This window comes from Hakea prostrata, chromosome 1 (genome assembly GCF_041222555.1).
Source record: "Hakea prostrata isolate BN-2017 chromosome 1, UWA_Hpros_2, whole genome shotgun sequence".
NCBI classification, from domain to species: Eukaryota; Viridiplantae; Streptophyta; class Magnoliopsida; order Proteales; family Proteaceae; genus Hakea; species Hakea prostrata.
The window spans coordinates 28,076,926-28,103,109 of NC_142600.1; the positions used below are offsets into that span (position 1 = coordinate 28,076,926).

At 39.7% G+C, this 26,184-nt stretch overlaps 2 protein-coding genes and 1 long non-coding RNA gene across 3 annotated transcripts; 2 read left to right on the forward strand and 1 right to left on the reverse strand.

The window, feature by feature from the left end:
- Window positions 1–278: 278 nt before the first annotated feature.
- LOC149028594 (uncharacterized) lies at window positions 279–5,605 on the reverse strand. The gene is made up of 6 exons (XM_089138033.1): window positions 5,483–5,605; window positions 5,034–5,139; window positions 3,410–3,454; window positions 2,690–2,798; window positions 1,670–1,883; window positions 279–1,297 (listed from the first exon to the last, which is right to left on the reverse strand). Exons 1-6 carry the CDS (start codon window positions 5,528–5,530, stop codon window positions 1,103–1,105), a joined length of 717 nt encoding a protein of 238 aa, XP_088994159.1. The 5' UTR covers window positions 5,531–5,605; the 3' UTR covers window positions 279–1,102.
- Window positions 5,606–5,779: 174 nt separating this feature from the next.
- LOC149028595 (Pentatricopeptide repeat (PPR) superfamily protein) lies at window positions 5,780–8,550 on the forward strand. The gene is given in 3 exon segments (XM_089148809.1): window positions 5,780–6,445; window positions 6,627–6,882; window positions 6,884–8,550. Coding segments are annotated over 3 exon segments (2,187 nt in total). The 5' UTR covers window positions 5,780–5,852; the 3' UTR covers window positions 8,222–8,550.
- Window positions 8,551–13,663: 5,113 nt separating this feature from the next.
- LOC149028596 (uncharacterized) lies at window positions 13,664–16,326 on the forward strand. Its single transcript, XR_016170343.1, has 3 exons — window positions 13,664–13,827; window positions 14,013–15,891; window positions 16,052–16,326. It is a non-coding gene; the product is annotated as an uncharacterized LOC149028596 (long non-coding RNA).
- The last annotated feature ends 9,858 nt before the right edge of the window (window positions 16,327–26,184 follow it).

The window sequence follows — 26,184 nt, forward strand, 5'->3', positions numbered from 1 at the left end:
AAGGAAAAATAAACTTATATTAAATTGGAGATAAAGCGTATTAATTAGAAGATATTTTTTATTTTTTGAATTTGAAGGATTTTCTTAATCTTGTTTGTTTGATCACAGTACATCTATCATCCAAATAAGACCCTTCTAATGCATCTACCAACGGACCTGGACCTACTGGATCCACAGGCTCTTTCCTGAGAAGAAGCAACTTCATCAAATAACTCTTTGAGTAGTCACCACACATGTAATGCGGTGACATTCTGGTCCTGTCCGCTGATGAACTGATACAAGGGCAGCAGCTGCAACCAAGTACAGAGAAGGTGGAGCAGCAAAGAGTCACCTCAAGTTGGATGGATGCTAGAGTAACAGTTGGAATAGATACCCAACCACTCCAGCCAGAGGCAAAGGTCCAACAGAATTCCACCCCTCAGATTAATTTTGGGCTCAAGCACAATTATATCTTTTTGGGCAAATTACATATAAATCACCTGAGTTTACAATCAATTACAGCTATCATCTCTGAAAATAATCAATTACATACAAATCTAGAGGATGTATGTATACACACTTGCTCAAAAAGATATAATTTGCTTTATCTTTTTCGATTTTAAACAAGACGATGTTTGCAATAGAAATATTGCATAAGATAACTGTAATAGTTTGCAAACCCAAAGGTTGGATATGTAGTTTCCTCTTTTTTCTTTTTTCTTTTCCCCTAAAGTGTTGAGTGATAACCAGTCCCAAGCCTGATTCACTGGCCAATTCCGATCCAGATTGCTCCAGAATGAGCAAGGACAGACAAATCCGGCTCCTGAATCAGTTCTTTTAAACCCTAAAACCCTAATAAAAGAAATGGATCATAAAGATAGTTCTTATCAAGGCAGTTAATAGCTTCGGGCTTTTGAAACTCCTTTTCCATTGTTCATAATTTGGCAAAAGAACTCAGACAGTAAGCCATCAAACGTACACACGAAAGCAAAGTATTCCATGCCCCCAAAGAGATGCAGCAATAACTAAAAGATCAGAAGCAGGCTGAATTTTAATTCATTCAATTTTTGTTTTTTTTTATTGTTGCTGAACATTCTGTTCATCATCATCACTGCGCTTGGGCTCATGCATGTGTTGAAGAATCTTCCCGTTGGTGCATTCTATTCCGTCGATGAGCTCTTTTGTTAGCATGGTTTCGTCTCCTGGGTGAAACACCAGTAGGTTCAGTTTGATGGATCTCCTCACCTTTCTCCCAGTCTCCCCCAAAAACACAGTCAAGAGGGTCGCCAACCACCACATCGACACCACCAGAGGTCACCTACAACAAGAAAAAGAAGTCAGCAAGAGAGGAAGACCAGATATACTGACAGTGTATAGCTCATGGGCATGGAAGACGGGTATTTTAGGAGCATAAAAATACCTTTTGTTACTCTTTGTATTAATTCTCATCGTAAACAAAACTGAAAACAGCAACATTGTAGCAATGAAAATTCTTGCAGAGGTGAAACTAACTTCTTTCAGCGTTAACCAAATTATGGTATCATAAGGAAGTCAAGTTATTTAACAACTTCTTTCTGGGATATTTTCACCTCTGAGTCTTAAACTACTAGATTCTACGGTAATGTTAACTGGGTACAGAGTAATGGGTTAGTTGCATCATAATTTGAAGTTGGAAGCTCACTACACTTACAACAGACTGCTTGGGCTCCATGTCAGTCAGTTTCCCATCAGCATCAACGTTTTGTACTCTCCGACTCTGAGCAACATGTTCACCAAAGAAATTCCGATAACGCCATCTTAATATTGACTTGTCTGCACTTGAATCATCAAATACTTTCTCCAAGTAAAAATGTTTGTTGACAAGTTGCATTCTCCATGGATCATTCCGATACTTTGTCAATATTCTGTAACATGAACTTTAACCATGACTTCAACATTCAATATCCAAAATGCATCATAGAGCCAAATCCAAATAAAGCATAACACAACCACAGGTACAAGTAGGAAAACCAAATGTTTCTCGATCACCAGGTTCAAATGCAAATCCCAAAACCCTGCTTTCAGATCACTATGGACCCACCCTGAACAACGGAAACTCAATTAATCAAGCATAATGGCAATTTCATAGTTTCACAAACAATCCATGACCTCAAGAATAAAGTAGGCAAGTAAACCAAACTGGAACTAAAATACAATAAGAAGGGCTTGTTGTCATTTCCAAGAGGGCGGTGTATATTACAAGAACAAAATAGACATCGGAGGAATTTTATGTAACAACAGAGTAGGCAGAACAATTTGTAAATCTAAAAACATAGTGCTTTTTCTCATACCATAAAAGAAAAACATTAGTGCTTTTTCAATCTCTTTTGGAAAAGGCCCTTTTTCAATCTCATGGACTGCAGAATTGAATCTTGAAAAATTATTCTAGAAATATACCCACAGTAGATACTAGCAGTATCCGGGACTTATCATGTCAGTATGGCAATTTTATCACCCATCTATCTGTAAGTATGTGCATTTCATTACTTACACATGGACGGACGTAGATCACTGACCAGATGCTTTCCATCATTTCAGCAGCAAATATTTGTTAGGAGGTATAATTATTGCATAATAGCATTTATCTCAGAAAGAATACTTATTACTTCTAGATGATATGGGCAACTACTGCAAAAACTCAAATACATCAGGAGATAAAGTCATCACATACAGATTAGCTAACTCTCTCTGCATGCGACTTCCATCAAGTGAAAGAATATCATCTAGGCATGAATCTAAGGCCCTATTAAATCTCCAACCTCCAAAGAACACTGCAGCTCCTGCCAATGTAAATGAGTTGTTAAATATACAGTCTTGAAAGCCAACAAACATAAAAAAGGAAATGTAAGCCTTCCCATTCAAATAATAATTTTCCTCTTCTGGAGCACTTTGCTTTAGAGACAAACCAAAATAAGTACGACAGTCTAAAAATGGGATATTCGAGGTTTCTCAAACTTGGAAGTAAACAAGATCTGTATAATTCTCCTCTAGCATTGTAACTAACGTTGCCTGCTACTGTGAAAGGCGCAGGGAAGGCATGATATAGCAATGTTGTAATCTCAACAAGATACTAGTTCTCTCCTGGAAACTCCACTTCTTGAATAAAACTATACAGGTGAAATAATTATTTTCATGAACTAGTTCTGTTTTCCAGCATTCCCAGGAAAATAACTCTTCCCATATCCCTAATCAAGTTTGATAAGAAGTAACAGTTAAGCAAATGCATCTAAAAATCAGTAAATGAGGCACCTAAGATCCAGCATTTAGAAAAACAGATACAAGGATATATCATATAAAAAAAGAAAAAAAGAAAGAGAGCATAACTACTTCTCTTTTTTTTTTTTTTTTTTGGGGGGGGGGGGGGGGGGGAGAAGAAGTTCCTGTTTCTTACCCACTGACAGGTTGATCCGCAGTAAGTAACGAAGACTCCTGGTAGCTGCCATCAATTGAATGGAATCCAATTTATAATCCCTTCGAATCATAAAGAACAGTAACCATAAAGGTAAGGCATTTTTAGTGGAAAAAAAATTCAATGTTACATTTGAAGGAAAAACTCAACACATGGACAACATCCAAAGTTATGGATCTGATATTTTACAGTTTCAGTTCTGAACGTTGGCTTCAAGCTGTAATGTTAAACCAATGACCAACAAACAGGTGGAATGGAGAATTCCATGATGTAACACCTGGTATGAAAAGGATTGGAACCTTAGAAGTGATGATTTTCATCAATGCTTATCACCATCAGCTAATACTGCCACTTTAACGGTAGGTTAAACTGGAAATTTTAAAAGAGAAAAAGATTAAGATGAAACCTAATTTGGAAGTGTGGGTTTCATCCATTGGAAAATTGTTCACGTTTGATGGAAAATAAAATATATGAATAGCTCATATATAACTAGTCAATAGCTAAATCATATATACATTTCTTTCTTCCATAGCACAAATCAATCATTTGCTGCTTTGGTTCAATTGGATTCTAGAATCATTCTTAGAAGCATACTGCTGAAAATATTGAGAGACCATCTAAAGTTTTAAACCAAGTATGCACTTGGACAGTTTTCCTCCTTTCCTTTATTGTAAATAGCCCTCCAAAGAATAAACGAAATAATTGGTGCCAATAATCTAAAAAGAAGAAGATAATCTTTTTGAACTCTACTTGCTTCTATGCAGATCTACTTCCAAAACCCAAGCATGTCACCAATCACCATACAAACTGGCCCAACCAATGGAATGGATGTGTTCAAATGGTTGTCACTATGACAGCCAAGGGTTAGAGAGAAGAAAACCAGAGAGATTAGAAGAGACAGGTAAGCCCCAAACACAAATGCTAAGAGTTTTTACAACCTGTAACCCCATCTAAATTTGCCCATGCCTTCCCAGTCAAATTAAGCCATCTAGATGTAATCATCTTTTACTCGGCTTTAATGTAGCTCCAAGAAGAGTAGATAGCCTGAAAACCAAATTGACCAATAGAATCTAATGTCACAAATTCTGGCGTACACAGATTAAATTGTCACAACCCCACCTCTATTCTTGTGATCTCAATGTACCAGGATCCAGAAACTTCTACTTATTTGAACAGGAATAGTACGAATGTAGGCGCACTGGCACAAATGCATAAAACAACACTAGTATGGGTCATCACAGGCGATCACACGATAGAACACTGTGATGCCAACCCTATTATTAATTAAAGCCTATATGATACTTGGTTTGAAGGAAGGTGTCTATTCATTGTCCAGAATTTCGAGGAACCAAAAACCAAAGAAATTTTGCAAATTTGGAACCAAATGTGATGTTTTATGCAGTGAACGCGTAAGAAGGAAATGTTTTTAGACTATTGCACAAGAAATGCATCACATCTTTCAACGAAGCCCGGTTGCAACCAGCATCAGAGGGAATCATATACAATGGTAAGCAATATTTTATTTTAGGAAGGAAAAAAAACCCTCAATACCACCCATTTCAGCTATAACAGCATTACATTGACACTGAGTTTGTATTAAAAGTACCTGCCCACACAGCACCAGATGAAATACAAGCTCCGCCAATAAAATTCTTAAGTGCCCTTACCCTGCATGTTTCGAAAATATTCTGTTCTTCGCGTGATAACTGATACTGCAGGTATTCAGAACTTAAATTTCAGAAAAGAAAAAACTCAATCACTAAGATCAACAGAGACAGCAGTTTGAAAATGGCGTTAATCGGAGCACTTTAACCGTCGATAAACTATGTTGCTAAACAGAAATCCATAACAAGCATGATTATTAAGGATTTTAGGAAAATCTTATTTGGCTTTGGCTTTGGCTTTGGCTTTCAAGTGAGAACTTTTTCTAAAGAAAAGAAAGATTACATTCTAGGGTTAGTAGAGAAAATGTCATCAACGGAATAAGGAAGCTGTAGAGATTAGAACTGAAAATCAGACCTGAAAATCAAAGAAATTAGAACTCAATATGAGTACCTTGTTTGATCGAAAAATATGTTCAAGATCCACCAATGCATCTCCCATTGAATTGATTTGTTTCGCCTGGCTTTCAGACCGAAGACGACGGGGAAGGACCAACAGATATACATAGTTAACACTCGCAGTGGGAGGGAATCGCAATCACGCGGTGCGCATTACGCACCAACGTGTTGTTTAGCCACCACCAAAATGAACGCATTGTACAGGTCTCCGTGTAAATGACCGTTCGATAAGAATCAAGACAATCTGAGTGGCTTGAGCAGACACGTGTTCGTCAGAAGAGAACCCAAAAAAGAGTGAGTGGCGAAGGAGCACCATACGGTTAACGGTCCTAACGGACCATCCCGGCAGGTCCCCTAGGTTAGCTATGGCAACTGTAAACCAGATTCCACTAGCATTCCCTTCGCGCCAAAATCCAAAGCCTACCAATCTGCTTCATCACCATCTGTTCTCTGCTCTCACCTCTGCAACAACCCTCACTCAGCTTAAACAAGTGCATGCACAAATTCTTCGCTCAGGGTTTGATCGCCCAACCTCTCTGCTTCTGAAGCTCGTCGTATCTTCTTGTGCTTTATCTTCTGGCCTTGACTACGCTCTCTTGGTGTTCAATCAGATCTCTGAACCTGAAATTCATATCTGTAACAGAGTTTTGAGAGAATTATCAAGGTCCCATGAACCGAACAGGACGCTTCAGTTGTACGAGAGGATGAGGAGAGACGGCATCTTGCTTGATAGATTTAGTTTCCCGCCGCTATTGAAGGCATCTGCCAGGGTTTCTGCGTTGGGTGAATGTTTGGAGATTCATGGGCTCGCTTCGAAGTTGGGGTTCGACTCGGATTCCTTCATCCAGACGGGTTTGATCAGGGTTTATGCAACTTGTGGACGCATCTTTGAGGCGCGCTTCATGTTTGATAAAATGTTACACAGAGATGTGGTTACATGGAGCATTATAATTGATGGGTACGTTGTTGTCTTTATAGTAGAGCTTTGCTTTACTTTACTTATAATCGATGACGATTCGCATGGTCTTTTTTCCAGCTAAAAATTTTCTATTGAGTTATTTCTGCTGTTGGTGATACGATCTTTTTCACTAGTTGAAATTGAATTTTAATCAAACTCTCAATTGTATTTTGCGTAACAGTTATTGCCAAAGTGGCCTTTACGAGGAGGCATTACTATTGTTCGATGAGATGAAGAGGTCTGGTGTGGAACCAGACGAGATGGTTCTTGCCACCATCCTCTCTGCATGTGGCCGTGCTGGAAATCTAGATTATGGCAGAGGGATTCATAAGTACATCACCGATAAGAATGTCATCGTGGACTCTCATATGCAGAGTGCCCTTATAACAATGTACACGAATTGTGGGGCCGTGGATCAGGCTCAACTTTTGTTTGATAAAGATGTCATCAAAGAACATGGTGGTCTCTACTGCCATGGTTTCTGCATATTCAAAACTAGGAAAGGTCGAAGTTGCTCGTTCGGTTTTTGATCAAATGGTTGCTAAGGATTTGGTTTGTTGGAGTGCAATGATTTCTGGCTATGCAGAGAGTGACAGTCCCCAGGAAGGTCTTAAACTGTTTGATGAAATGCGATCATCAGGTATAAAGCCTGATGAGGTCACCATGTTGAGTGTAATTTCATCCTGTGCTCAACTTGGAGCAATGGAACAAGCCAAATGGATTCATACCTTCACGGATGAGAGTGGGTTTGGAGGCATTTTGCCAGTGAACAATGCACTGATTGACATGTACGCAAAATGTGGGAATCTAAAGAGTGCGAGGAGTATTTTTGACAGGATGCCTCAAAGAAATGTGGTATCTTGGACAAGTATGATCACAGCATATGCAATGCATGGAGAAGCAGATGATGCATTAAAACTCTTTGAAGAAATGAAGGATGAAGGAGTTAAACCCAACCAAGTGACCTTCGTGGGTGTGCTTTATGCTTGTAGCCATGCTGGCCTAGTTGAGAAGGGCCGTCAAGTGTTCACCTCCATGATCGAGGAGTTCAAAATTATGCCGAAGCATGAGCACTATGGTTGTATGGTTGACCTCCTTGGTCGTGCCAACCTCCTTAGGGAAGCTGTTGAGGTTGTGGAGGCAATGCCATTCCCACCAAATGTAGTTGTTTGGGGATCGTTGTTGGCTGCCTGTAAAGTCCATGGTGAGGTTGAATTAGGGGAGTTTGCAGCAAGAAGGCTTCTTGAGCTGGAACCTGATCATGATGGGGCTCATGTGCTCTTATCAAACATCTATGCTAAGGAAAAGAGATGGGATGAGGTTGGGGCAGTGAGAAATTTGATGAAACAAAAAGGGATCACCAAGGAGAGGGGATGGAGTAGGATTGAAATAAACAGTGAAATACATGAATTTGTGACTGCTGATAGGAACCACAAAATGACTAATATGATTTATAAGAAACTAGATGAAATTGTTTGTGAGCTTAAGTTGGTGGGTTATGCTCCAGATGCTAGTAGTGTGTTGGTTGATTTAGACGAGGAAGAGAAGAAAGAGGTGGTTCTATGGCATAGTGAGAAACTAGCTCTTTGTTTAGGACTAATGGGTGTTGCTAAGCGGTCTTGTATTCACATAGTTAAGAATCTCAGGGTCTGTGATGATTGTCACACTTTTTTTAAGTTGGTTTCTAAGGTGTTTGAGAGGGAGATTATTGTTAGAGACAGGACCCGCTTTCATCATTACAAACGTGGTGTTTGTTCCTGTAAAGATTACTGGTGATTGTACTTGATAGAAATCATGGATCATACTCTGCATTGTGCCTTGACGTATCTTGGTGTCACTCTGGGACACTTCAAGGTTTTTCAAGAATTCACGCTGATTCTGTTGTGCTTAATCAAACAATTTTTCAATTGGGCTTTACTGAGGCTGATCCCTGTGTCACTGACTTATCCATGGTTAAACTAGCTCTATTCTGTGCCAATCTGTATCGTGATCTTGACCTTTTTGAGATGGCTTAATCAGACTGGAATTTGTCAAAGCCAAATTATTTCATGTAGGGCGGATTTTGGGGTGTAAGATACAGGGTTAGCTTTTGGGACATGAGAAACAAAGCAGGGCATTTAGAAACAAATAATGTTTCGGCTGAATCTGATTTTTGGTTTTTTTGGGTCAACGATTCTGATTTTTGAAAATGCATAATCCAATCTTGATTTGCACAGAATATTGTAACCCCATCCTAAAGAAAATAAGCTGGTCTTTTTTTTTGAGGTTTCTTGGGACATAAATTCCAATCATAGATAATGACCACAATCGGTCTTTGTTTCATTGTTGGAAGATCAAGGTGCAATATAGGATTTCAAGACCACATGCTCTAACTTGGAATAAGCCACTTGTGGAATGGGTTTCTCTCAATTATGACGGGTGGTGGGAAATCATGGAGGATATGGGATTCTTGCGAGAAATGAGATGGGTGAAGTCATCTTCGTTGTTGCTGGTAGGTGTCTGAAAACAAACGTTCTTTGCATGGAGCTTTCGGCCATTCGTCGAGGACTAGTGCTAGTTTTGGAAAATTCTATCCAGAGAATCCAAATTCGTTCTGATTCATCGAGTGCTATTGCGATGATTTTAGGTAGGTTTACCATACCCTGGTATGCAATAGAGGATGTCTGTGACATTTGAGACTCATTGAGACGTTTTTGTCAATATGGGCTTTATCATGTTGTTTGTGAGCTTAATGTTAGGGCAGATCATTTGGCTGGCTTTACTCCTCTGTACATGAAATTTCTTTCTCTCCTCATTCTTTACCTAAAGCGTTGTCTTGTTTTGTAAAAGATGACACTGAAGGAAAGACTTATTTCATATTGTAACTTCTTCTTTTTTCCCCTCTAATACACAGTTATCTTTCTCCAAAACAATAATAATAATAATAATTTAATCTTAACATTTTGATGTGACTCAAAGATACACTGTCAATCATCCAAAGGAAAATGGACTTGATAAAATTTTCGAGACATAGGCGCTCGTTTGCCGATTGTTGTTCTACAATTGGATAGCTTCGTAGGGTGAGCGGGGTGGGTTGACTAAGGAGGAGAAGAAGCAGTTTATTAGTCTCTGCTCCTTTACCTGTTGCAGCATTTGGAAAGCAAGGCATGGACTTTCTTCTCAGCAGGGTCAAGGTCAACAGTAGAGTTGATGCAGGGCCTGGCATGGGGCGTTGGACCATGCGGAGGCTAAAAGCCTGCAAGGAAATGACTAGTTATTTGCAGCAGCATTTGCGGGTTTTCTGGGTGTTCAAAAGGGATTGGTTTTGTTTGTTATGATTCACGTCTGTCTTAGAAGGTGAGGCACTGGCATTTGTCATGGGTTGCTCTATGCCATCGAGGAGATTTTTCAAAGGGTGCAAGTAGAATCAGATAACCAAGCACTTGTACAAGCGTTAGGATTGTAGGAAGAAGGCAAGATATGCATTTTCTTTGGTATAGAGGGTTTAAATATTATATGGTACAAGGGAAAGATTGGCCTTCCAAATTGCAAAAATCAGCTGCCAGCTAACAGTGGAAAATAATATTGACCAAATTCAATAGTTGATCGCACGTCTGCTAAGAAAAATTTGACATTTTATCCAGAATTAGCTTCCTTCAACCACTAATTCATTAATTTCAAAAATAGGGACCATCTTGTTCTTCCTTGTTGCCTCACATCAAGCATTGACAAAAATCTTGGTGACTCGTTCAAATCTGTCTTATTGAATGTTACACGCTTTCAAGAAATGAAGCAAATTTCGCTGGTGTATACAAGGGACAGAAAGATCATTTAATGTAAAAAAGGGAAATTCAGAATGTACATTTCATTCATAATAATTCAAAGAGTGTTTGATATTGACTTTGAAGGAAAACTGGATTTAGGCAATTTAATACTTGGACTTTAGTGGTTCAAGTTGTTAATCTTCATTTTGATGTGCCTTCTTTGAAGCTACTGCAACTACTAAATTCCTCCCCTTAAAGCAATAGTTATGATATTAGGTATTACAGGGAACTACTAAATGTATTCTGTGGGTTTTAACCAAAAGTAAAAAAAAAAAAAAAAAAAAAGTATCCTGTGGATTATGAACAGTATTTGAAATGCCTTTGTTAGGGATGCCGTGGATGTCAAGGGCCCATGAAATTGATTCATTTCCACTCTGGTACTTAAAAGTTATGATGATAAATCTTCTTACCACTCATGCTCTTTGCCCTCCTCTCCTACCTTCCCCTCACTAAAGAAAAAGTTTTCTCCTTTACGTGTGATTTGATTAATGAATTAAAGCAGATGCCATGCTTTGCACTCCAATCTTCACAATCAAATCTATTTAGAGAATGAGGCAAAAGGGCTTCACCAAAAAAACCCAGAAAACGGGGTGTTGCTTTAGTCACGTGCATTTAATGCACAGGGCAGTTAAGAAAAACAATTCAGGCCGTTAGATCGAGACTTCAATCTCGGCCATTGAAATTCAACTGTCGAGATTAAATATCAACTGAGATTTTCAGATCCGACGGATTGAAATCTCTTTTGACGGTAATGCACATGACCGAAGTAATTTGGCAGAAAAAGCACAAGGGCCGGCAAATTATACCAATTGTTTTCTTTAATAGAGTCACTAAAAGGACCACGTTCGTCAACCAATGAAGTTCAAGACCCAATAATTCATTAGCATTTTCCTCAACAGCTTATGTTCCTTTTTAATGTGATTATAAGAATCATTTTATTGAAGAAAAAAAAATGATTATAAGAACCAAAAGCTCGAAATTGTTACTCTCAAGGGGAGTGGCGGGATGTACAAAACAAGTCCACACCATTGTTCCGGTGAGAATCCTTCATTCAAAACATAATAAACCTATAATCTTGGAGGTTCTTGGAGGTGGAACCTCCACCATTCAACTGTGCTGGGCAATTTCTCTTTTCTCCCCAAACATTGGAATCAAGACTCACAAAATCAAAGCTAAGGTAGGATCTTCTACTTGCAAAGGAGTTTGGATTGTTTTCCCATCAATAGAGAACCATATGCTCTTATGACCGTTTTGAATTGAACCATACAACTGGAGGTGGGGTCCACATATAAATATTAAAAAATAAAAATAAAAATCTTTGTCGGACCCACCCTTACTTTGTAGTAGAAAATCATAAGGGAGCGCATTGTTTTTTCCAAACTCTTTATAAAATAGAGAATTATGTCTCCATTGTCCACCACATTCTTTGCATTTTTTTCGTTGTTGAAAGGTGGACCCACTCATAATGGTATGATAAAGTAAATAAGCCTTTTGCTTTGGAGCAGTGCTCCTTCTAGAATTCTGTAGCCTAAATTTGATTTGAGGTCTAGAGCAAATCTAGACCATTGAATGAAATATTTATTCAACCGTCCAGATTTAAAAAAAATAGTGAAAGCATAATGAGAATCCGGATACACCAAAGTTTGAATGTGGGGTGAATTTCTTTGAGAAAATAAAAAGAAAATTGATGAAATTGGAATTTTGGAACGGGGAAGAAATGATTTGTTTTAATGAATTCGGATCCTCACCCGGTCGGGGAGCACTCCAGTCGGGTCGACGGATTCACGACCATACAAATCAGTGGGGCCAATGGATAAAATTTTAATTTTTTTGTTTTTTCAAAAAATATTTTTCATCGTGGACTCCACTGTTTTGTGTGGTCGAAAACCCATCGGGAGAGCTGATCGGGACTCTCTTCTAAGCGCCCTGTTTGACCGTTCACCGGCAATAGACGCTAAAGTTAGCGGAAAAAAGCAAAATCATTCTGCTTTGGCATCCTTTTTCGCTTTGTAAATTCTCTAATCCATCAAGCAAGCAAGGGATCGATCATAAAGATTTTCTTTTAACTTTAAATACAAACAACAGGTCCACCACTCTACCTTTTTCCCCCACAGGGCCCACACCACCATTTCCAAGTCATAACAAGACAGCTGGTGGGCAGGTGGGCCCCACCCACCCCTTCATCATTACATTTCTCTTCTCTTACCTTGTTACCGGTTATGGCCCCAACCTGTTGACCGAAGTCGTGCCTTGTTACCTACACGTGTTAGTTCATGTCTATCTACTTCTGCCCAGACGCGTAGGAACAACTCAATTGCATAAACTTCATGGATCCGACTCAATCCGACTCAATCCGACATGTCTGGCTGTCTGCTTTATAATAGTGAATTACCTGAAAAGCCCCTCGTGAGACCAGATAATAACAATATCTCCAACAGTACAATTACATCCTCAATAAAAATGGTAAAATATATCATTCATGGGTTATGATTAATTGATTGCAGTCAAAAATCAGGTATGACTCTTTCATTGTCACAATTAAGTGAGTTATTATGCTTTACATTTCTTTTCACATGGTATAATTAATCTGATTATTGATGAGTTCAATGAGGAACCATAATTATTTTGATTTAATTGCCAATTTTAATTCACACAAGAATTAAAATTATGAATGCTTGGTATTCAAGCTATGGCATGAAAAGAGGAAATGAATAAAGTTAAGAAGAAGCGAGTATGATCTATACTCAGGTGGTGAAATTGGAAATTTTCCATTAATCAATCTATATATGTAATATATCTTCAATAAGGTAAGAAGTATGTCTTTTTTATGACCAAAAGCATAAAACAAAAAACCAGTCTTTCAGGTTATAAAGGAAAGATTTAAGAAATGACTCATATCCTACTAGAGAGGAGGAAAATGACTATACTAATCCATGAATAATGGTATTTCTTTTATTGAAACTATCAAAAGAAGATCTACCATTGTCTTCTAGTATCCAATGACTATAAACAAATTTTTTTTTTCTTTTCAAAGAAGAAAATGGTATTACAGGTACGTGAAGATCATTTCCACCCAACTTGTCATTGTTCCCATCCCTCCACATTCACAAATAGTGGATTCAGACAGACCTTGATCGATACGGATAATTCTTATATTAGGCTTTACACGAGTGAGAACACAGAGAACCTGAATCCAAATGCATTTTTAGTATTAAGTGCATAAGGATATTAAGGTCATACCAAAAAAATGAAGAAAAAACCAGGGCACAATTCCAGGTACCATGGAAACAGGCTCAGATGGCATTTCCGTTATTTTAACAAAATATGGGGATACTCTAGTAATGGAGGAATATTTTATGGTCACGAGGAGCATGCACCACTCTGAAGTCTCTGCTCTTTAAATATGACTGAGAGTCATTTGAGATCCGCGATTCTTGTTTAGAGCTGGAGAGGTTGGAGTTTCTTAGGCGTTTGGAGAGGAAGCCATACGTTGAAGGTAGAAATTAGTTTTTTTGTACATCGATTTCTCTTTGCCGAAACCCAGATCCATCATCTGATTGCCTTTATCGTTGTTATCAGGTGATTTGTGCTGCTTTATCCGCAACTTCTGATATTTACTTTGTTTTTCCTTGTCCTTATCTTTCATGTCTTCTAAAATTTGCTTAGTTTTATAGATATTCATGCCTATTTTCAAGCACTGTCGAAAAATATTTCACTCGGTTGTAATGGATTCTGTGGTTTTTGCTATGTGGTTGTTTCTGCAGATTTTAATGAGTTTGCCCTCTCGATCTCTGTTTGTAAGCGTTATCGTTCGAAGATCTAGTCGATTTAGATGGAAATACTTGCAGGCTTCTAGGTCGTTGAAATCTCAGTTAGATTAATCATCCCAATCCAGGGAAGAAGCCAAAAAAAAAAAAAAAAAAAAAGAGTAAAGTTTGAACGGATGACCTCTATTGTTTCCTTCGAATCTCCGATCCTTTGAGTAGCAGTAGGTTTAACTGGCGTTTTCTCTTAACCTTCAAGTCTGCAAAGTTTGAATAAATTTTTCTATGGAGAATCGATCATCTTAAAAGTTCAAGCCTTTGATCTATGCTGCAGCAGGCGAGCAAGGCCTCATCTTTTTTACTTTGGGCCTTCTCTCTATGTTTTACGGTGTTAAGGACCTTTATTGATTCCTAATCGGTAAATCTTGGTCAAGTTTCCTGGAATCACTGATAAGCCAAAATGGAAACACTCGTTGTTGTGCAGCATCGGAATCAGTATTACAGCAGTAGCAAGACAAGTATCCATAATGGATTTGGTTCTCCTCCATCCAGAAGCTTCAGTGAGATCAATTGTAGAACTTTTCAATCTGGTGGAGGTATTCTACCTAGCCCTCGGAAGCCCTTTGACGGTCCTGCTGCGATTAGTAAGGGATGGTCTCCTCCGCGAACTCCATCGCCGGATAAAACTCGCTGTGAAGATGGGAAGCAGCAGTCGAAAAGTAATGGAAAAAGCAGCTCCATTCCTATCAAAATCAAGGCCACAAAGGTTGAAAGGTCTTTTAGTGATGACCTAACTTATTGTGAGCTCTGGGCTGGGCCAACTTATTCGAACTCACCTCCTCCTAGTTCTTTGCCGATCCCTAAATTTTCACTCCGGCAAAAGCGAAGTGTGTCGCTTGATGTCGCATCTTCATCCTCGAAGATAACAGTGCGCCCCATTGCCAGGTCCGCTCCGTCTTCACCCTCAAGGGAACCGCAGTGTTCTTCAAATAGTTTCTTTCTCAGCACTGACTCGGCTACTAGGGATCTGCGTCGTATTCTCCACCTTGATATCACCGAAGATTGATAATGGAGGTTCTGGACACTGTAAATAAACCAACCCTGCAACTTGGGTTAGTGTTAGTTTGTACATATATAACTTACTCTTACTTGCTAGTCTCTGCTTCGCTTCCTGCACAAGTGTTGGGGCAAAGGAGCAGTCAGTTACTTATTTTCTTCGTCAACCTCCTAATTTAGCTGCAGCAATTGATGTACGTGGTGTGAGTTTCTATTTCCTATGTGAATACTGTAGGGTCGTTGCTTCTTGTAGCCCTCTCTATAGTTCTATACTTTTCTTTACAGTCAATATTTTTCAGTATATGTCAGTCTATTTCCCTCTTCTGGAGTATCACTCTTCTGTCTATTATATACTACCCATCCAGGTTTGTGTTTAGACAATACACTTTCAACTTCTGCTTAATCTCCTCTTCTACTTCGTCCCAGATTGCCTGAATTGGCTGCTTAGATGCTAGATGTTCACTCCTAGTGAGTCATTTCCATGTTCATCCAACTTCGCCTGCATTGGCTACTACCCAGATGATAAGTGTTCAACTTCCTTTCGTTGTAACTGTCTTTTTTCTTTTAATTGCTAAACTCTTGGTCCGTTCGTATGTTGTAAGGGTGTTGCATCTCGCCTTCACCGCTTTTTCAGCTTTTTTATGATGGAAAAGTGGGGAGCAATATAGTTTGTTTTTCACCTCTTCTGCTTTCTAGGTTGTTTTCCGTCCCCTTCTTTCTAGTTTGTTGGGTCAATGTGAATCCTACGGTGCCATCTTCCTGGGTGGTTGGTACGATAGTCATCAACATTTGCAGATCGCTAAATATATTGGGCTTCTACAAGGTATAGTTTCTCTTTTATTTTTCTACATGTTGAAATTGATTAAGTTCATTGTAGTTCATTTTACCATCTATTAGTTCATTTGTAATATCATCTATTTTACCTTCATTTACTGGTGGAAGATTTCTTGTTCTTATTTTGTGTCATTTTGATTTCTTCCCAGTTCATTGGACGCTGTTGACCCAGGGAACGAATTGAAGAATCTTCAGGAGGCTGTTTCTCCATATGGCACAAGTAGTAGGTTTGTTGTGTAAGAGATACATTTAGACATCTAGGCCTAAGCTGTTGTTCTCTACTCCCTCGAGCTGTTTATGGACTCCGCATGTTGTTGTACTGCACCAGAGTGGTAGTTTGTGAATCCGTTGTTGTTATGTACTCCCTTGAGCTGTTTATGGACATTGCATGTAGTTGTACTGCACCAGAGGTAGTTTTTGTGTTCTCATGGATTCAATGTGTTGTGTACCTGTGTTGTTTATGAAATATGATTTCCTTGCCAACCAAATTGGTTTCGGGTTAGGTGTAGAGGGGTCCAGATTTTCTTGTTCTTTCTTTTCTGGGTAGAAAACTTGACCATTCATTCAATCGTGAAAAACACAAGGAGTCTGACCTACATAGATCAGAGATAGAAGGATCGGAAATTGGCCATACTGTCTCACACGATGAAGACACGGCCCTCTTAGCTAAGGGGTCAGCTATCACATTTTCTTCCCTGAAAACATGTGCATAATTATCAGAAAAAAAACAAGGCCTAAGCTGTTGGATGTCCTCTAGAACTTGGGCAATTTAAATGGGGGGTTTGGTTTCCCATGATTAGCGTGATGAGCTCCTTGTTTGCTGATTCAACCCAAACGTGATGTAAATCTTCAGTTAGTGTGTGCAGAAGCCTTCTTCGCAGGGCTGGTGCTTCTCCTTGTAGAGGTGAGCTAAGCTCGATGGGATCTGAACCCGCCAAAATCGGGGAGCCTGGGCTGTCCTTCACAAGTCACAACAAAGCCAATTTCCCCACCTTTCTTAGATATCAATGCGTCTGCATTTAGTTTGAAGTGCCCATTCGGAGGGGTTCCAAGTCTTCAACAGAGTCTGTTGGAGCTCCATTACATAACATTTGAAAACTCCGTTGCTCTTTCTCAGCCATTTGTAGTGCTTCTGTAGGACTACTTTGTAGTTTGCCATTGAAGATTTTCTCGTTCTGCGCCAGCCAGATTTGCCAGCAGATACATGCAATAAGGTTTTTGCTAACTTAGAATCTCGCTTGGAGAAATTAAAGATGATGGGCCATTGTTCGATGAAACCTTGTAGTGATGCAGTCGATTGGGCTCAAGAAGCAGATGTGATGTGGACTCCATCTAGATCAAGCATAGTGGACATAGGGGATCGATTCTCATTTGCCTCTTGACCATGTTTGTACCTGTGGCGAGGCCACCTGCTGTTGCTTTCCAGAGAAAGGCTTTTAGCTTATGCACGATGGGGTGACTCCAGATTTGTTTCCAGACCATCTTAGCAATAGTTGAGGCTGTGGGAAGCCCCACGATGTTACCTTGAGAAGCGCTCTTAGGTCTCTGGTATTACAGATAAAGTGGTAACCTGTTTTCACATTATATTTCCCATATCTCGATCTCATCCAAATTCTGTGATCAGATCTTGAAATATGGACTCCACCCTTTCCTTCTTCCATACTCTCAAATCTGGGTCAATGAGATCTGAAACATAGAGACTTCCTGCATCTGTTAAGGGGGAAGCCACCGTGGTTTATACTCCTCAGTGGATGGAATCCATCTATCATTCACTGCATCAATTTGACTTGTGTCCCCAATAGTCCAAATAATTCCTCCTATTATTGGATTCCTTCATTCAAGAATTCTTCTCCAAGCCTATGAAGGTTTTGATTCCAAGCGAACCTGCAAAAAATCTGTGTTTGGGAAATAGATACTTTTCATGTAGGAAGCCCACAAAGAGTCAGGTTCTTGAAGAAATTTCCATGCTACCTTCCCCAAAAGAGCCTTGTTGTGCATTTGAGGATCCTTGAACTCCAGTCCTCCCATCTCCTTGGATCTGCATAATCTTCCCCAAGAAACCCAATGAGTCTTGGATCCTCTATATGATTCCCCCCAGTAGAAATTTGCAGTTGCTTTTCTTATAGAAGCGTGGTGACTAGCAGGGAGCTTAAAATGCGAGGAGGCATATCTATTGTATTAAAAGGCCACAGATTTGATCAGTGTCTCTTTGCCTGCAGGAGACAACAGTAGTTGTTGTTTCCAGGACTGCATTTTGTTTTCCACTTTGCCTATGATATCTTGAAATAATTCATTTTTTGAAATACCAAGGAGTCGGATCACGGGAGTCCAAGATAAAAAACACTTTTGGGAGAAAAAAACTTTTTCAACATCCGTGGGCTGAATAGGAGAAGATTTAAGACGATTCCAAAGTGGACAGGAGTCCAAGATACTTTTTCGCCAACCAATAAGATATTTAAGAATCCTGGAAAACCAACGTTCGAATCTGCTGTGAGTGTTAGTGCTAAATGTGAGGGTTGATTTGTTGCAGTTTACTTACTGACTACTGGCTCGACAGTACAGGTTGTAGCAACCTTGAAGATTATGGATTTCTTGTACATTTATTTCAGAGAACAAGAGGCTGTCATCAGCAAAGAGCAAGTGGTTTCGGGGGCAGTCCTGTTATGCACCTTTACTCCTTTGATGATACCCACATGCTCGGCCCTATGTAGAATAGAACTGAGGGCTTCTAAACATAACACGAACAAAGCTTGAGATAGGGGATCGCCTTGGCGTACCCCGGGTAGGTGTGACTGCACCCGTCAAACTCCCATTGATAAGCAAGTCATATGTAATTGAAGAGATACATGACATAACTATCCCTACCCACCTAGAGGAAAATCCCAATTTCAATAGGACCTGCTCGACAAATCGCCACTCCAATCTGTCGTAGGCTTTTGTCATGTCCATTTTGATAGCAACCCATTTCTTCTTCCTTTTTTCTTTTGTCTAAGGTACTGATAGACTGTGATTATCTGTAATTAGACGCTCGAGACAAAAGCTGACTGATTGGGTGAGATAACTGAACGTAGAATGGATTTCAGGCAGGTGGCCATAACCTTAGTGATGATTTTAACAATCACATTACATAAGCTAATCGAGAGGTATTGGGCTACCCCCTCAGGCTGATATTGTCACATCCCGCCCGCCGGGCCCGGTTACCCGCCCGACGACCTGTGGGTGCGATCCGTCACAGGATCCATGGTTTTAGTCTATCAATAATAATAAATACAAATATATGTAATCAAGAGCAAGAATAGTGCAATAATTAATAAAAAGGTTACAGGAGTCCAAATACTCCGATAAATATCCAAGAAATAACCAAAGGAAAGAATCAAGAATCAAATGTAATATCGAGTTCAGCGGAAGCAAAAAGAATAACTAAATAATCTTCATCTTCAGGAGGCTTCATGCTCTGCAAGTTCATGTATCACTGTCTGTGCCACATCGGCTTCAAACGAGAAGGCTCTTTCATACGAATCATCTCCAACTTCCGACGTTGTGCAACCATCTGTACAATTTATATAATACATACAATGAAAGGAATGAGTTCCAACGAACTCAGTAAGGAACAAGCAATTCTCATATATATGTCAATACAATCCACGAATGCACATATGAAATGATATGGATGATATGTAGAAATATGAATGCTACTAAGATCTAACTATGCAAGTCTCTAACAGCTGATACACCAGCCCTTCTCTGGGTAAGTCTCATCACTCTGATCCGGCAAGGACTGGTTACCTCTGTAGGGATCCTGGGCAAAGGGGTAAGTCCACACCTGGTTCGCAAAACCGTGGCTGGGGGTTAAGTCAACACTCTCTTACCACGACCATTGGCAATGAGTACTGGCGCATGTCGGGGTTTCTAATCCAATGCAAGGTCATAATGGTAACATACTATATGGAGTCCAGATACTTCCCCTATGGCACCGACCAACTCGGTTCAGTATCCTTCGCAACCTAGGAGTAAGAATCCTCACGGACTGGCTACCTCTGTTGGACTCTACTCCTTAACCCTATGGTCATCCACATATTATTGGGGCGGATGCTCTCATGATTCCTCACGACACCCGGTCCGGTCCTTGGACATCCATGAGCCCAACCCTAACATATGCAACCTTACCATTACATGACCAACAGTGGACCACTGAGTCTCCGCACGGACTGGTTACTGCTGTTGGATGAAGCATAGTCACGTCACCATTGTCACGGGTCACCCGGCTTCAATTCCCTTGCCGAAAGGGTAATAGCATTTGGGGTATCTAGCCATGCAATTCTAGACACTCCTAAGTATGTCATCCAGTAATCATAATAGTCCTAGAGACATCAGCAGGCATGTGTCCCATTCCACAGCCTTCTGATATCCCAAGCTAAGATATCCCAAAGGAATACCCCTTCCATCACAACTACACTGCAATCACTCTTTATCATACCATGAACAGTTGTGCAATATCATGAAAGATGAAGTACATCAAGGAATACCACAAACAGCAAGTGTACAATAAGATTCACATGCTTTATACAATTACACCAAGTTACATGATGTCACACCCCGCCCGCCAGGCCCGGTTAACCGCCCGACAACCCGCGGATGTGAACCGTCACAGGATCCATGGTTTTAGTCTATCAATAATAATAAATACAAATACAGATAATCAAGAGCAAGAATAGTGCAATAATTAATAAACAGGTTACAGGAGTCCAAATACTCCGATAAATATCCAAGAAATAATCAAAGGAAAGAATCAAGAATCAAATGTAATATCGAGTTCAGCGGAAGCAAAATAAATAACTAGATAATCTTCATCTTCAGGAGGCTTCATGCTCTGCAAGTCCATGTACTACTGTCTGTGCCACATCAGCTTCAAACGAGAAGGCTCTTTCATACGAATCATCTCCAACTTCCGATGTTGTGCAACCATCTGTACAGTTTATATAATACATACAATGAAAGGAATGAGTTCCAACGAACTCAGTAAGGAACAAGCAATTCTCATATATATGTCAATACAATCCACGAATGCACAGATGAAATGATATGGATGGTATGCAGAAATATGAATGCTACTAAGATCTAACTATGCAAGTCTATATAAGCTGACATGCTTTAAGATATACACCAGCCCTACTTTGGGTAAGTCTCATCACTCCGATCCGGCAAGGACCGGTTACCTCTGTAGGGATCCTGGGCAAAGGGGTAAGTCCACACCGGCTCTCAAAACCGTGGTTGGGGGTTAAGTCAACACTCTCTCACCACGACCATTGGCAATGAGTACCGGCGCATGTCGGGGTTTCTAATCCAATGCAAGGTCATAATGGTAACATACTATATGAAGTCCAGATACTTCCCCTATGGCACCAACCAACTCGGTTCAAGTATCCTTCGCAACCTAGGAGTAAGAATCCTCACGGATCGGCTACCTCCTGTTGGACTCCACTCCTTAACCCTATGGTCATCCACATATTATTGGGGCGGATGCTCTCATGACTCCTCGCGACACCCGGTCCGCTCCTTGGACGTCCATGAGCCCAACCCTAACATATGCAACCCTACCATTACATGACCAATAGTGGACCACCGAGTCTCCGCACGGACTGGTTACCGCCTGTTGGATGAAACATAGTCACGTCACCATTGTCACGGGTCACCCGGCTTCAATTCCCCTGCCGAAAGGGTAATAGCATGTGGGGTACCTAGCCATGCAATTCTAGACTCTCCTAAGTATGTCATCCAGTAATCATGATAGTGCTAGAGACATCAGCAGGCATGTGTCCCATTCCACAGCCTTCTGATATCCCAAGCTAAGATATCCCAAAGGAATACCCCTTCCATCACAATCACACTACATCACTCTTTATCATATCATGAACAGTTGTGCAATATCATAAAAGATGAAGTACATCAAGGAATACCACAAACAGCAAGTGTATAATAAGATTCACATGCTTTATACAATTACAGCAAGTTACATGATCAAAGAATAGTAAATAGAACAACAGAATCATCATGTATATGAAATTGCATATGAACAAGAATGCATGTCCTTACCTGTAATTATGTAAAACTCCTCTAACTTGAATTCCAGAAACTATTATAAGACTTCTACTTGAAATAGAGAATACCTATATAGAGGGTTACAAGAATATATAAGAGTCAAGAGTCAAAACAAATCCAAAATCAAACTTACACAGACACTGGAAACCGGCCGGTCGCTTGAGCCGGTCGCTTAGGTTGAGCGACCGCCACTAGTGACCGCCCAAAAAACAGAGTTTCAAATCCGAAACTCGAGCTTCGATCATCCGTTTTCAATCCGGATTTCGAGTGATCATGGCCAAAGTCTCGAATCTAACACTCCAAGAGACACTAGGTGAAAAGAAACCTAACAATTATCATAAATGGATTACTCAGAAACTCTCCCCTTGACTGGATTTATCAATTAACAAAAGCAGGGATTCGTTTCTGGACAGGATCTCATCAAGAACATTGAAAAGGGAGTACAACAAATCAAATGGGTAACCACTAACAAAAAGGGGATGGGTTCATATCAATCAGAGGTTAAAAAGAAGAGAATTGCAGATGGAGATTCATTACCTTAATCAGAATCACCAAGAATAGAAGAGAAAAGGTTTCATATCATTAACAGCACTTCAGACCTGAATCCCGCACGATTCCACTGCTGCCTAATCGCCCAAAATAGCAATCCCGAACATAATAATGCGTTAATAGGGCGAGGGATGCTATTTATAACGAACAGGGGGCAAAAGAGGGCAAAACCACGAAAACAGAACCGGGCGGTCGCTTAAGGCGGTCGCTTGGTTCAATCGACCGCCACTAGCAACCGCCCCCATGTATATTGCTATACAAGGGTTCTTTGCTCATGGGGTTGAAGACCAAGTACAACCTAACCCAAAAGAAGACATGGGGGAGATCATAGTCCGAAAAATCAATCATAATAGGTTTGTAACAAACAGGTTAGGGTTTCATCATAACATATGGCTCATGAAAAGGTTATAATCACGGAAAGAGAGGGAATGATTGTTATCAATAAAATAACAAGAAATCATAGGAAATCTAGTTTATGTTAACAGAAACATTACCCATGAGGTTTCCCGCACATGGAAGGTTACAAGTGGTTTCCAGAAAGATCATTCAAGGGTTAGGGTTTTCAAGGAATTTATTTGGCTAGGGTTAAGATCATGATGATGATCATAGATCTCAAAGAATAGGATGAGATCATGGAATAGATGGTTGCAAGGATGCATCATCTTTTTCCTGATCTCAATCAAGAATAAGAACAAATAAAGAATAATTAGAAATCCTAATTAGGTTAAACATGGATCATGAAGAAAATATAGTGTGATCAAGGATAAAGAATTAGAGACTGATAGGTTACAATTTTAGTAAAGAAAACACATTGATTGGCTGCTAACAAGATCAAACTAAGGGTTCTTGGTTTGATCCAAGAGGTTAGGATTTCACCCTTTTTTGGCTCCCAATGAAAAGGTTGAGAGCACCGGATGAAGGGAAATAAATTGATAGCCAATAATACAAGAAAACATAGATGATCAAGTTTAGGTTAACACAAATATCACCCAAAGGAAAGAGAAACAAAGAATCAAGATTCACCCATGGGAAAGAGAAACAAAGAATGCACAATCTGAAAAAGGTGTTGGGGAGTTTCCAACAAATAAAAGAACAATAGGGTTTCATATATAGTTACCTCCCATGAGAGTTGGTTACCTCCCATGAGAGTTACCCATAAATAACTCTCACAAAAACAACCCAAGATAGATAAAGGAACATCTCATTAGTATTTCAAAATAAAGAATGGACTTAGAAAGGGTCTACCAATGAGAGAAAATAAGGTTCTCAATTAAAGTGAAGGGAAATAAATTCAAACCATACAATTAGGGATTTACTAACAAGAATCCGTGTATCCCACGAAAAGACTAGGGAGAATAAAGATTCACCCTTAGGGCAAAGAATTTACAATCAAGAAAGGTTTTGGGGAGGGTCCAAATGAATTGATAGAAAATAGAAGGGTTGCCAATTGTTCCAAAGAAAAACAAGGATCAACTCCTCAATCATGAGGACACAAGGGAAGGTCATGATAATAATATGAGACCTTCCCCACAATAATAAAGATAGGTAGGAAATTAGGGAAAGTATCATTAAGAGCTTTGGTGGAATCAAATTCAAGGATCATCGCCATATGGCTTCAAGAACATAGAGTGAATTGGGGGATTCACTCTAGGGCTAAAAGAATTAAAGAAGAGGTCATTACAGTAGTGTAATACCCTTCTCATGATCAAAAAATCAGAAGTAGAGAAGAAAGAATGAATTAAAGAAGAAGCGAATTGAATACCAACCTTTTAGAAGAGAAACCGCTGAAGAAACCTGAACAGATACTAGAGGATCTTCCTTGGCTTCGAAGGAGAGGTTCTAGGGATCTTCCCACGTTCTCCCAAGGCTTAGAAACAGATTGAGAGTGAAACACATGGAGTTCCCCCTTTTAAATAGCACAAAGAGTTCAAGAGTTACTAGGGTTTCACCAAACTGACCAAACTGACCCTATTGGTTGATTGGTTGCCAAAGAGGAAGTTCAAAGGTCGATCCCACACTATCTAGAGGTTTAGAAACATGGTGGGAATAGTGTACCACGAAATTAAAAGAAATAAAGCTTTTGAAAACCTTCAAAACAGATATTTACCAAAATACCACTGCTTGGACAGCTTGTTCAAAAATAGGGATTTAATGGGCCTAACTTCAATATTTTTGGATGGGCTTCTTTCAACACATCATACTATTTACCTAGTATGGAGGTATGTCTTCAAACTAGGTCCAACTAAGCTTTAGGTCCCTCAACCAAGTTCTTCTTCACAAATAAGTAGTTCAACACCAAATCAAGTAAGGTTTCCATAAGGAAACACCATCATCAATATCCATGGGTTTTGGGTCAAACACCATATCTTCTACTGAGACGGCCCACAAAGACATCTTCCTCATTTTGGGACATTGGATTAACTCTAAGGGAAAGGTCTGACATGGCTTCCTAAGATTTTAAAAGATAGTAAAACTGAAATCACGGTCAAACTTCAAAGTCAACATTAAACAAAACCTACAACACCCAAAACAGATCGGGTCTTCGGGCTAGATTTAGGCTGGGTGTCACACATGATCAAAGAATAGTAAATAGAACAACAGAATCATCATGTATATGTAATTGCATATAAATAAGAATGCATGTCCTTACCTGTAATTATGTAAAATTCCTCTAACTTGAATTCCAGAAACTATTATAAGACTTTTACTTGAAACAGAGAACACCTAGGCATAGGGTTTTAAGAATATATAAGAGTCAAGAGTCAAAACAAATCCAAAATTAAACTTACACAGACACTGGAAACCAGCCGGTCGCTTGAGCCCGTCGCTTAGGTCGAGCGACCGCCACTAGTGACCGCCCCAAAAACAGAGAGTTTCAAATTCGAAACTCAGGCTTCTGATCATCCGTTTTCAATCCGGATTTCGAGTGATCATGGCCAAAGTCTCGAATCTAACACTCCAAGAGACACTAGGTGAAAAGGAACCGAACAATTATCATAAATGGATTACCCAGAAACACTCCCCTTGACTGGATTTATCCATTAACAAATGCAGGGATTCGTTTCTGGACAGGATCTCATCAAGAACATTGGAAAGGGAGTACAACAAATCAAATGGGTAACCACTAACAAAAAGGGAATGGGTTCATATCAATTAGAGGTTAAAAGAAGAGAATTGCAGATGGAGATTCATTACCTTAATCAGAATTACCAAGAAGAGAAGAGAAAAGGTTTCATATCATTAACAGCACTTCAGACCTGAATCCAGCACGTTTCCACAGCCGCCTAATCGCCCAAAATAGCAATCCCGAACATAATAATGCGTTAATAGGGTGAGGGATGCTATTTATAACGAACAGGGGACAAAATAGGGCAAAACCCCGAAAACAGACCGGGCGGTCGCTCCAGGCGGTCGCTTAGTTCAATCGACCGCCACTAGCAACCGCCCCCATGTATATTGCTATACAAGGGTGCTTTGCTTATGGGGTTGATGACCAAGTACAACCTAACCCAAATGAAGACATGGGGGAGATCATAGTCCGAAAAATCAATCTCAATAGGTCAATAATAAAGGGGTTAGGGTTTCATCATAACATATGGCTCATGAAAAGGTTATGATCACGGAAATAGAGGGA

Coding starts and splice junctions, on each gene's coding strand:
- LOC149028594 (XM_089138033.1), bottom strand. CDS start 5,530: ATGGGAGATGCATTGGTGGATCTTGAACATATTTTTCGATCAAACAAG. Junction 2,799..3,409: donor GCGGATCAACCTGTCAGTGG/GTAAGAAACAGG, acceptor TTACATTGGCAG/GAGCTGCAGTGTTCTTTGGA. Junction 1,884..2,689: donor CAGAGAGAGTTAGCTAATCT/GTATGTGATGAC, acceptor TTCATGTTACAG/AATATTGACAAAGTATCGGA.